The 13,524-nt window shown below is 40.9% G+C and overlaps 1 protein-coding gene across 5 annotated transcripts in view; it reads left to right on the top strand.

The window, feature by feature from the left end:
• The window catches only part of FMN1 (formin 1), a 294,798-nt gene that overhangs the window by 101,996 nt on the left and 179,278 nt on the right, over positions 1–13,524 (top strand). For all 5 annotated transcript variants that reach the window (XM_088456500.1, XM_088456499.1, XM_088456502.1 and 2 more), the window contains exon 3: positions 12,609–12,757. In XM_088456500.1, coding sequence (XP_088312626.1) covers positions 12,609–12,757 — 149 coding nt within the window. The remainder of the gene's footprint in view (positions 1–12,608; positions 12,758–13,524) is intronic.

Genomic DNA, 13,524 nt, shown 5'->3' with positions numbered 1-13,524 from the left:
AGCACATCCCTAACAGTGCATGATTTCCAGATCTCCTAGTTGGTGCACAGGTTATTTATTACTGGCTGATGCATGTTAAAAGATCCACAGGTAGTGCTAATTATTTCATTTGTGATAGTGAGAATAGCATGAGGCACTTGTAAAATTCTATTATATTACTATTTCTATTGTAGTCATGGTGTGGGCTGGGGAGGTGGGATTTCCAGGCAGACGGAAACCCCCCCTGCGTTTGCCTTTCACAGCATTAGCTATATATCTAGAAAACATAGGGATAAGATGTTCTGAGATAATAGAGTGTGCTACTGTCTCCATGATTATTATTTAGGGAAGCTTTTTCCTTTACTAAGATGGCCACCATTTGGTCTTCTGCGCATTTGCTGTGCCATCTTGTTACTGTTTGAGTGCCACAGTGGAACAGACACGTGTTTCACACAGCTCCAAGGAGACCCTGCAATTTACCCAGCATACATCCTGCAAATGCACACCGCTTACTTCTGTATGCACCGCTGCCCACATACATCACCGGCTGGTACTCTGTATGTTCCACTCAAGCGCCGCTCCATCCAGGATACTATATGTATGCAACTGTGTGTATGGCTGTACAAACATACTGCAGCACAATAAACCAATCTCCTGGTTAAGTCTTGTGCTGTGTGGTACATCTGGTGAATTCGCTGGTGTATACTATTTACTCTGCATGTCATTGCCAGATAGTACACACACATCCACAATTTCAAACCCTGTAAGTTTTGTAACCAGAAAATGCATGGAGGTAATGACATCATTGCGTTTCATACCGGTAGATTTACATTGATGGTTATAATTTTTATTTTCAGTTTCATTTTAATGTAGCACCCTAGACTGATTTAAGGAGTAACATTAGATTGTAAGATCTGGTGTGCAGTACTTGTCTAATTGCAGGTTTGACTCCTGTACAGTAACGTGGTACAAATACATTTGTGTATAAATATGGGATATTGATAGTTATTTTTCAAGAATGTATGCTTAAGATAATTCACAGACAAAATATTGTTGAAATAAGTGTAAAAACAAACTGTCTGTCCTATATCATTTGCATCATTCCCCCGTCAGGTGTCTAAATCTGGGAACATGAATGTCACCTACTCAAGGGCTCACATGCCTGCTGCATCCTTCCATAGTTGAAACCTCAGGCTGGCCTGTGTCAACAAATATCTATAGCTACCATAAAGATACCTGTAATCTACTGAATTCAATATAAAATACTCTTCCTTACAAATAAGGATATTATCCAAACAACACTGACATACAACTCTTCACTTATCTCAAAATCTCTTCCAACCCGACCTCTCCGCTCTGCCCAAGATCTGCGTTTCTCATCCACACGCATCAACTGTGTTATGTTCTGGGTTGTTTGTGGACCCGGGGTGGTAGCAGGAGCGATCACAGCAGCAGATTTTAAAATAAAACTAGGATTTTTAATAAGTGCTTGAGTAGACATATAATGTGGCAGTAAATAAAAGTCCAGGAATATATAAATGTGCACAAGAGTTCTGTGGTGGGAGCAAAAGGGTTAATGTCCAAGTAGAAACAATTAGAGCTGTCCTGGTGTGCAGGTAGTGAAACTGAAAATAATCAAGCCAGGTTTGCAGGTAGTGAAACTGAAAATAATCAAGCCAGGTTTGCAGATAGTGAACTGAAGTGCAGGATGTCAGCAGGCTCAGGCACTCAGGTATGGGCAAGGGTGATGGAGGAAGCGGGGTAGTCCAGTGGGAGCTAGGAGCTGACAGGCAGACTGGCAGACAGCGAATTCATAGGAACAGGAAAGCATAGAGAACTCCCTCTCAGCTAGGCTGAGATACACGTTGCACTGGCAAAGAAGGAAGGCACTGACCCTTCCTAAATACCCCATGCCGTGCTGTTACTGGCCGGAGGGAACATGTGACTCACCAGGATTGGCCAGCCGCATCACATGGCCAGAAGGCAAGATGGCGGCGCCCATGCCAAACGGAACGGAGACGCCGCCAGGCCTCACCAGCGCAGAGTGACAACAGGGCCGCACAACAACGCGCGCAGCCAAAGCCCCCCGCCAGACACCAGCTCCGCCACCAGACAGCCTGCGCCACAACGACCTCACAGGTAACACCCGCCTAGCGCCATGCTGAAATACCCTGGCCGTGACAACCTGCTCCCATTCACGATTACAGGACTTTTTTCGGGCTGCACGCACTCTGTGGAATGCCCTCCCATTCACAAGACTTTCCTCTAGCCTCCATACCTTCAAGCGTTCTCTGAAAACTCACCTCTTCAGACAAGCGTATCACATTCCAGAATCATCCACTTAACCTCTATAAGTTCTCTTACGCAATTCCTTCCCTTATATACAGTCCACACACATACCTCCGAACCATCCCGCTTCCAGCGGGGAAGTCGCTTTTTTTTTTTTTCGGGCGCTGTCCCACCCACAGGCCGTAGTATCCCATGGGAGGTTGGGGACACTTGGGCACCACCGCAGTTCTGCTCTGCTAAGTGGAGAGCAGCAGTGCCGTGAAGCTGAGTGGATGCCGCTCGCATGCACGCGGCATCCAATTAGGGCAGAGAGAGGGTTGTGGGCTGCCCAGCATGACATAAAACGGGGGCATGACCTGCCGACACGCCCCAAATGGCGTCACGCGGGGCATGGGCTAGTGGGATCAAGGCCACGCACCCTTATCAGGAGGTATGCACACATAACTTTATATATTTTCTTTTTCTTCACTTTCACTTCCTCCTGACTTCAGACCAACATTCCTGTGTGACTGTATCATACAGCCCACCAAGACCCTCTGCAATGTGGCTGGTCCAATACGCAATAAGTTTCACCTATCCTAGTGTATCAATGCCTGATTCCCTACAGAATGTAAGCTTGCGAGCAGGGCCCTCCTACTTCCATGTCTGTCTGTTATTACCCAGTCTTGTTTTATTATGGTTTGTTCCCAATTGCAAAGTGCAACGGAATATGGTGGCGCTAATATAAGTAACTGATGATAACTAAATAAATAAATGTCCCCCAGAACTATTGAATGTCCCTTATATGCCTATTAGTCCTTCCCATGACCATAGTGCCCTCTCACATCTACACTACCTCTCCTCCTCCGATTGTATGAGCACCACGGTATGACCCTGATGAGAGCCACATTTAAAAGTATAAAGAGGTGGTGGTCTTTCTCCTCTTCTTTCCTTCGTTAGTTCAAAATAATTAAACTGTTGTCCCAAGTTTAAAAAAAAACAAAAAAAAAACCTCTTAGACCAGTGGCTCCCAAACTGGGTGCCATGGGGCACTTGCAGGACTGCCACGGCTGGTTGTCCAAGATAAAATGTAATTATTTATGATCCATGTAACTGGCATAACCAGAGCTGGTGGCTGCCAAACCTAAATTGTGATCAAACAGACGCAACACCCTGTCCACCCCCACATAACTGACCCTAAGGGTGACTGGTAAGTGCAATTTAATTAATTTAATCATTCTTTTCTTAACTTATCAATAAGAAACTTTTGGCCTAGGGGTGCAAAATACCAACAGTGTTACTCCTGTATCATTCAGCTGTTATTTAAAAAAAAAAAAAAAAAAGTTGTGTAGCCATTACAAACGCCACCACAAAGAAACCTCCCCAGTCAGTAATGCTACATTATTGTTCTTGTTTGTGATTTTTACCTTGGGCACAATAATCAGCAGGTCACAAAATATTCTATACAAATATCAACAAAGTGGCGGAGTGCTAGACTGTAGCCAATACAGTCAACAGAAGCTTGTACCATGGGGAAGATGTACTATAGTGGCACGAGGTGAAGCAGTACCGATGAGATGTATTAACATCTTGTCTGCCGGAGTGGGGCAGTGAAAACTCCCCCCTCCAGCGATCACCGCCAGAGCCATAGCGCATCAGCCTATTGCTGATGCGCTATGTCTCCCTTCACGGCCGACTCCACTGGGCAGGCGTGAGATTTTGCAAACATCACAAGATCTCACGTGCAGCCCGGAGACGGCAACCGCCACAGCCAGGGATAGTGCCACTGACCGTTCATACATTGGGTGGCACCTCGGCGCGCTATCTTTGTAGCATAGCATTCCTGTCATTTACCTCTCAACCCCACATTAATGCATGACAACATCACCTGGTCATACATCTCCCCCTATGTATGGTAATTTATTATATTTTAAAATCACAAATATCTGACTGCAGCCACATCATATTTAAATAAACCACATATATGATGTGATCATTATCTCATATAGTATCCAATCCTGTTGATTATATTTCCTACTATCTAGCACTCTGCCAACTCTCTTTGTTAAGCTGGGTACACACTGATAAATATATCGCCTTGAAAGATATATCGGTCATCTGCTAGTGTACGGGCAACCCACCAATCGCCATTACACATGCTGCAGGTAAAAATAATACTACCGCGCTCTTGATTTTAAGAAAGCAGCTCTGGTATAAGGAATAATTGACAAAGTGTGCATGCATGAAATGCGTTGGTCAGCGTAACGGAAGAACAGGAATCAGTGAATCACTGATACCGGAAGTACGCCGGCGCATGCTCGAGGAGACCAGCTGAGAAGGAGAATAGCTGGAGACAAGCCACAAAACTACAAAACGTCCAAAGGCAGGAAGTGAGGGACAGTTGGCTTAGGAGAATCTGGATGTACCTCCATACTCGGCATATATGGGAATCCTTCTATCAAAAAAGAACAACCGGAACCACTAATTTTTCAAAAAGAGACCTTTAAACATAGAAGCATCTTTTTTAATATGGTATTGTACGCAGTGTATTTTCACATGCTGCAGGACCTGGCGGTGATTGACAGCTCAACTGCGCAGGTGATTTAAATGCCTGCCCTTTTGAGCTGTCAAGCCCAGCAGATCGGGCAGACGAATTGGTAAGTGTGTATACACTTACCAATTGTCAGGCCGACCCATCAACCTAGTGTGTACCCAGCTCTAGTCTATTGTAGAAGTTGCAGAATCTCCCTTGGTGTATGCAGATGTTAGTAGAATGGGACTGCCTCTTGCCTCCAGCGCACTTAACTCCTTCTGTGGCAGCAAATTTTGTGACCTATAATGTGTAAGCCTCCAAAAGGTTTTTTACAGGTTGGGGTGATTGGCATTGGCAGGTGGCATCGCCATTTACCTAATGGTTAGTCTACATTATACTTCAAACAAATCATATAACATCGGCCTTCACCCACTTACTGTTTTTGCATCTTCTCCCCTTTGTAATATATTTGCTGCTAATAGTCTGGCAATACCCAGTAATTTAGGTTTCTCATTAACTTACACTGTGCTGTTAAACAGGTTGTAGAGGTAATGAATAATTCATAGATTTCTGATGGCTAATAATATAGTTAGTGCTGTGTGTGGCCTGGATAGACGTGCCTGCTATATAGGTGTTTGCATACTCCTACTTCCCTAGTAGCTCCACTGATATCACTCACTATGCTTCTTTGCGCTCTTTCCCTTTTGCTGTCAATATTTTGTCAAGCAAGCAAGTGTAAATGAGTTATTAGATGAGGCGTTCTGGAGTCTATGAAGATAATGACGTTTCAGAGGGAGTCACCCAATAGAATGTGTAGTACAGGAGAACCTTCTCTGCACGGTTGCTGTTTAACGCTGCAGAGCTCAGCACATCAATATGTTCATATATAAAATTATATTCTTTATTCAACCCTTTTTTTATTCTACTCAAGACATGCATACGCTATGGGGGCAATTCAATTCAGTGCGTTTTTATTTCTTTTTTTTCAACCCCGACATTTTTCACAGACCTATTGCGTCGGCTGTGCTGCACAGTCAATGCCCAAAATATATCATGCAGATATATTGGGACATCGTGCTGTATGTACGGGTGGTCAGCCATCATCTGTCATTTGGCTGTGGGTGACCCGCAGCCAAATGAAAGATGATGGTTGTTCAGTGTATGAACAAATATCATCTGCAGATCACTAGTTTTGCAGGGAATGGGATTGAAATGCTGGTGGCTGTTTAGCCACCAGTTCAAATCCCGACACAGTCAGCCTGACAGGAGGAAATCCCGACAGCGGCAGGTAAGTCACCTAACCCTCCCCTTAGGGGTGCCTTACCCTAAACTCCCGGGGTGAGGCCTTACCCTAAGTCCCTCCCTGGGGGTGCTTATCCCTAATCTCCCTCCAGCGGTGCCTAACCCTCTCCAGGGGCTACCTAAACCTAACCACCCCCCGCGGTTAACTGCTAGGGATGGACGGACTCACCTCGAAAAGCTGGATTCTACACATAGGTTTTTGTAATAATTTATGCAGTTAAAAATGATAGTCCTTGTTTTTTGTTTTTGTTACTTTTTCAACGTGTTAGAATGAAATTCATAAAATGTGTAGGAATAATATGATTTTTGAAAAGTATAAAATAAGGGGAGAACTGTTTTTATTATGTCAGGATAGGGGCGATGTTGAAATTAGAAGCAGCGTATCTAATTTTACTTATACTTTCTAAAGAATAGCATATTCTATTCTGGTGACCAGATAATAAATGGGTCATTCCACATCAGTTCAACCAGGTGTGTCCACCACCCAGTTCAGATTTTTACAAATATTTTTTAGTTGAGAGGATGTCAAAAACGATTTTTGCCAAATATCTCAACTGTCAGTTTCTGAAATATTTGATTTTTATATTTATTAAACTATTTACTAATCGTGGATTATTTATTCAGTTTATTTGAAGTACAGGTTGAGTCTTCCATATCCAAATATTCCGAAATACGGAATATTATTAGCATGACTGAGATAGTGAAACCTTTGCTTTTTGATGGTTCCATGTACACAACCTTTGTTTTAAAGCACAAAATTATTAAAAATAAAGTATAAAATGACCTATAGGCTGTGTATAAGGTGTATATGAAACGTAAACTAATTTCATGTATGTATGCAAACTTTGTTTGAGCCACAAAATTATTGAAAATATTGTATAAAATTAGAAAAAAAGATTTGTGCCCTATATGGTATGCAAATATTCCAGAGTATGGAATATTCCGATATCCAAAATATCTTAGGTCCCAAGCATTTTGGATATGGGACAGTCAACCTGAATCACGAGTGTTTATTAAGGAATCGCCACGAAATTTGGATTCTTTAGGTCACTTTTCCTCCCGAGTCCAAAATTGCAAACCAAATTACTTTATCTGCCTTATGTTTCGCGTTACAGCAAACATAACGTAAGATTTTGGGTCAGAATCAAAAACCTGATATATCAACATTTGATATACCAAATTTTTTTAGGTGCTTAACAAAGGTATACATTGCTTCCACAAAAAAATCAGCATGATACTCTGTTTTATAGTGGAGAAAAAAAAAATAATGAAGTTTATGTTCAGTTACTGTTGTACCGTATACATAATTTTCATAAGAAACAATGAAATTTAAAAACTTAAACATAACTGAAGTTGAGTCAATAACATTATTTTCCTCTTGTTTGGAACCTGTTGTAATGGTCTGTAATTTTCCTTAGTGTCAGCAGACAGTGTATATCGCCTTCCAGTACTTCCTTGGATAGTAGGAACTTCCGTTACACTCAGGACGTGAATAAAGGAACAAAACACTTATCTCTTGAAGGCCAGAATAACACACTTGTTGATTGGTTTGGTGCTAGAGTTAATATTTTTATTACTTCTTTTTGTGGCACCTCTTCACACTTTTGCTTTACTTTATGTATTGGACTGTATATCATCACATATGAAAAATGTGTCTGCACCAGTATAAAGACGGAAAAGTTCCCAAAAGCTGTTGTTAAAATAACCATTTATTAGGAAAATAATATATATATTTTTTTATTTGAATGTATAGACAGAATCCCTCAGTGGTCAGCTGTAGGTATATACACAGGACAGCTTTTATTATTAGCGCACCTATTTGTTCTATATTTATAAATCATCACAACCTGAACATTTGCTTACTTTCTGGGGTGATTCTAGTGATGTGCTTGGAAGAGACAAAATTTGAGTAAGTGTCTCTTGAATTGCTTTACTTGCCTGCTCTTTCTTTCTTTTAGCCCATGCAATTTCACTGGTGTACAACCAAGTTTTGTAATACATAAATTTTGTTCTTTACAGTGAGACTGCGAAATTCTATAATGATATCTCATCTCAAATATTAATTCTGGCACCAAACCAATCAACAAATGTTATACTGGCCTTCAAGAGATACAAATGTATCCACATACAACTATCCTCCGTGCGCTACAAGTTGTGCTACACATAACACGGAACTCCGTGTGCCTCGGTAGCACTGAGTGTCTTTTCGTGTGACTCTTTACCTTCAAATGCGTCTTATTTGCACAGCAATTCAAATGGCACAGGCAGTTTCTCCTTATAAAATTGATATGTGGCATGCTTATGTTCTGTGTGCGACTGCAGATGTTACAGACGCTGACACTGTAACGCAGCATTTCGCATGCAGATACACCCGCAGCTGCACGCAGAATATAGGCATGCTGCATATCATTTTAATTAACAGAAGCTGCTTGAGCGGTATGCAGTTGGGAAGCCGGCAGACATAATCCCGACGGCCGGCGCTTCCCGACTGCTTTATCCCGGTGAGGGTTAAATGACAGGCATCTAAATCCTCTTATAAAAAAATATAGACGCCTATCATTTTACTGACGCTGGGAGACCGGCATCCGGCATCCCGATCGAAGTGATGCCAGGCGCGGACAGCCGCGGGGGTGGGGCGGGTTAGGTTTAGGGCTCCGGGGGGGGACTTAGGGTTAGGCGGTGGGAAAGGGGGAATTAGGTTTACGCACTTAAAGGGGGGATTAGGGTTAGGCACTTGCGTCCGGCTGCAATTCATGCCGATTCCGCTTGAGCTACCTATTCACATTGCTGTGCTAATAAGACACATTTGAAGGGAAAAAGATGCTCGGCGCTACAGAGTCAGGCCACGGCATGGCGGGACTAGAAGGGCTGTTTAACGCGCAAGGAGGCTAAATGTATGAGGACACATTTAAGTGTTTTGTTCCTTTTTATTCATGTCCTCTGTGTAATAGAAATGCCTACTATCTAAGGAAGAACTGGAAGGCAGTATACACTGTCTGCTGACACTTTAAGGAAAATTACAGATCTTTAGAACAGGTTTGCAAACAAGGGGAAAATAATGTTATTGTTGACTCAACTTCAATTATTTTTAAGTGTTTAAATTTCATGGTTTCTATGGTAAACTAGGTATGCATTACAACAGGAATCGAACGTTAACTTAATTTGTTTTCTCCACAGAGTACCATGCTGATTTTATTGTGGTAGTTATGTATACCTTTGTTAAGCACCTAAAAAATTTGGGATACTTTGTTGATTTACCCTTGCGTTTTTAATTCTTTTCCAAAATCTTGAATTTTTGCTGTAACTCGAAACGTAAGGCAGATAAAGTAATTTGGGTTTGGATTCGGGAGAAAGTTTTAACTTTTAGAGGCCCAAATTTCGTGGTGATTTTAATAAACATCTGTGATACTTCAAATAAACTGAATAAATCAGCCGCGATTAGTTAATAGTTTATTAAATTGGAAAATCAATGTTTCGGAAAACTAACAGTCAGTCGAGATATTTGGCAGAAATAGGTTTATTTACATCCTCTTATAAAAAAAATCTTAATCTTTTTTTGGGTGATCTGATATGGAATAACCCAACTGTTAATGTAGCACCAAATTTGGTGTGTATATGTAATATATATGTATGTGTGTCTGTGTTATAGAAAAATGTAACAAAAGGTAAACCGACTTCAACGCTTCCGAAGCCTCAGGCAACAGCTTGTCTAGAATGTGTGTTAAAACATATACAATTAGCATCAGTGGCATCCCATATTTATTATGATTTCTCTATTAATATCTGAAGCATGATTTGTTTGTTAGTATCAACGTCATTATTTGTATTAGGAGCACAACACTCCATGTTCTACAAAGAGCAGGATCAATGTAGTTATGTACACAGTAGACAAAGCAGGTTGTGTAAACTGAATTTACATTTGTTTGAAACAGGTCTGTAAACTGATACCATTTGTGAGACAGCTGTAACCTGTTGGCATTTTGAGAGGAGATGTTAAATGCATTGAGATTAAAATATCCTAGAAAGATACCTCAGATCCTTTTGCTAAGTGATAACATGAAGCATTTGTGGACACCTATTACTGCTGGATAAAAGATCTCCTAGGCAAGCTAAAGCTGGGTACACACATGATGATATATTGGGCGATTTGCAGTTTGAGGCAAATTGTAATGACAGATCATCCACATCGTCCAATGTGTACGGACTATTGCGCCCTCCTGTGCGTCATTCATCACATCTTCAGATCTGCCTGAAGTGCAAGCAGAGCTGAAGGTATCGTTAATGATTTTGTTAAAATTGTCTAGTGTGTACGTCCTACAGGACGACTAGGCAATATGTTAATGTTATATCTTAACGATGCAAGTTATGTCGCTTGAAGGATTGCACAGTGTGTACGCACTACAGGTTGAGTCTCTCGTATCCAAATATTGTGAAATATGGAATATTCCGAAATTCAGAATATTTTTAGCATGACTGAGATAGTGAAACCTTTTGCCTTTTGCTGGTCCAATGTACACAAACTTTGTTTAAGGCACAAAATTATTAAAAATATTGTGTAAAATTACCTTTAGGCTGTGTGTATAAGATGTATATGAAACATAAATGAATTTCATGTATGTACACAAACTTTGTCTAAGCCACAAAATGAATGAAAATTTTGTATAAAATGACCTGCAGGCTGTGTGTATATTTGGGTCCCATTTCCATGATCTTTCAATATGGTATGCACATATTCCAAACTAGGAAATATTCTGATCTCCAAAATACCCCTGGTCCCAAGCAGTTTAGACATGGGAGACTCTACCTGTATATCGTTGGGGATCAAGGGAAATCAGGACGACCATTGCAGCATTTACACATAGTCTAGTGTGTGCCTAGCTTAACTGCAGGCGGCAGTCTCAATTATTCGCAATGGGTACTGCGGTCTGGGTCTGTTTACCAAACACCAAGCAGTCTAGCTTCAAGATGGAGTTAGCAGTTCTAATCCTGTGGGGAGAGCATCGCCGGAGAGGGATCTCCTGGCAGCCTCCATGTTCCTTTGCACCCGGCCGTGGCAGCATTTTTCTGCACATACATGACCTGAGGCATGAGCAGGATCAGAACTGGCAGTAAACTATCAATTTATAGGCCTGTCCACCCTTTATTTGTGGGCACAGGTTCTTATCAGAGCCACTGGTTTTTTTTGTGTGAAAAAGTCTATACAAAAATGCAGTTAGACACTCCTTTGTGCACTTTGTCAGATCATCCAGGCATTGAATGTTTATGTGTGCAGACAATCATTTTACCGATAATGTAATTATGTGCAAATATGTGTAAACTCCGATGATCTCCAGACTGCTGGATCTGTTGCTGTCACCTCTGCTCTATTCATCACATCATGAAGAGACTTCTTCTTCTGTATATAATGTATGATTAATTACCTGTGTGTACCTTATAAAGCACAAAGATGAGGTGACTCACTTGTGACTATTTGTGGTGTCTTTCTACAGTTTTAATTTTTTTATTTTGAGTCTGTATTCTGTTTTGTATTACCAATAAGGTTAAATGTGTGTGTAATTTTATGGTATTTCCACACTTTCTCGTTCTCTATATGGGGCATAATTATAAAAAATATTTGCAGGAAATCCCAAAAAAATACCTCCTTTTGGGGGCTACCCTCAAATAGTATGGGTCCCCGGAATGTATTAACCGGGGGGACCACTATGATCCCCCGTTTTTCGTTCGCAGAATCGGGATCCATAAAATGCTGACTATTCCAAGCTCCGGATTGTGACTCGGTCGCAATCCGGAGCTTGGTACGAACTGGTCTGACCCTGTAGCAAAGGAAGTGAAGTGACTGCATTAGCGATATGAGCCCCTGTCGTTGGATGTGAAAATTGGGAAATGCTTGCAAAGTTTATTGCTACAATAAGATATAATAATTATCGGGTCCCAAATAACTCATTTATCATACATAGGGGCATATTTATTTTCTTAACAATAAAATAACAGCACATATTGATTAAGTAATTAGACATTTTAGGAAAGGTAAATAGGACAACATCAGAAAGTGGGGTATATGCTATAAAAAGCAAAAATGTAGCTACAAGCTGAAGTTGTTGCAGTTATGTAATGCTATACACAAAGAGATGTAGAACAAAGAACCCATTAGAGCATGTATAAATAGGGGAATAGCGTTATACAGCATATAAAGTGTAGATAAAATGGTACATTCTAATGCACGGCAGATGAGGAGCCAATATATACAATATATATGGTCCATAAATAGAAGTCCAAATCATCTGACATCGATTTCTGTTTCAGGAGGAGGAGGAGAATACATTTCTACAGTCCACCAAAAATTCCTCGTTTTACAATCCAATCAAAATTCAATATGGCGCATCAAGTTTTTGGTTAAGATGGTGTAATAAACCTTGTGAAATGTAATAGACTGAATATGTTAGTTTATTCATGAGAAGACCTGTTTTAGCTCTTCTTCCTGAAAATAGTTTTATATTTTATTTTCAACTTTTCTCTTCTTGTGCAGGAGGCAGAAATGTACCAAAAGATGCCACCAAAACACTGCTCGATTCACAAGTTGAAGTGTCTGGTGTTTCTGATACAAGAGTATTGACAAACCGGGATCAGCATACAAGGCCTGATAGAAACCTTCTCCACCTGTCTCTGGAAATACATGTAAGCGTAAATGAAAGGTATACAATTCTCCCACATGACATGCCTGCACTCCTGCAATGCCTGGGAAAAGTGTGAATTTTGGGATGCTCTCCTGTAATACCATGAGAATAGATTGGTCTCACAATCCCATCCCATCCTCAAGGAATTGTGCTGTCTGAACATTTTGATGATGAGATCGGCGGTGAATTGCATCATTGTAGCCCTGCCCCCTGCGACACAATGCGCAAATCAAGGCACTGAACAGCAGGGGTGGGGGGGCCGTAAAATGTTGAGGTAACTTTCACCTTCCTGCAATTTATACATCTTCCCATACAGCTAAATATTCTACCGATTTTTACCGTTGTTTTCCCACACAGTAAACATGTAAAACTTGTCTAATAAATAAACTGTCATTAAAATACACCATTCAATAAGAACCATAGTGATCATAACAATGTGTCCCACATGCAGCAGGGGATGTAGTTTGAAATTCCTTTTTTTTACTTCCTCTTTTCTTTCTACCGTCCAATGTCAGGTTGGTTACGGTCTGTATTAAAACTTCTCATTAAAAGATATTTTTGCAATAGCTTCAGAGCCACTATAATATGCATGTGCAGTATAGTAAATAACCTAGGGAATTTCTGTTCTGCGGTGAGTGTTGTCAGTAAGCAGCCAAGGAGCTACAGGCTGTGTGTGAATTGTTCTACACTAGTCTGTTCCATGGCATCTGTGTGAATGATTTCTGGTCAGATAGTGTCTGGTCTGCTTAGCAGGCCTCCCTTCCCAGG

Source organism: Taudactylus pleione, unplaced genomic scaffold, assembly GCF_031769625.1.
Source record: "Taudactylus pleione unplaced genomic scaffold, aTauple2 ptg000707l, whole genome shotgun sequence".
NCBI lineage: Eukaryota > Metazoa > Chordata > Amphibia > Anura > Myobatrachidae > Taudactylus > Taudactylus pleione.
This window is presented reverse-complemented; position numbering and strand designations above follow the sequence as displayed.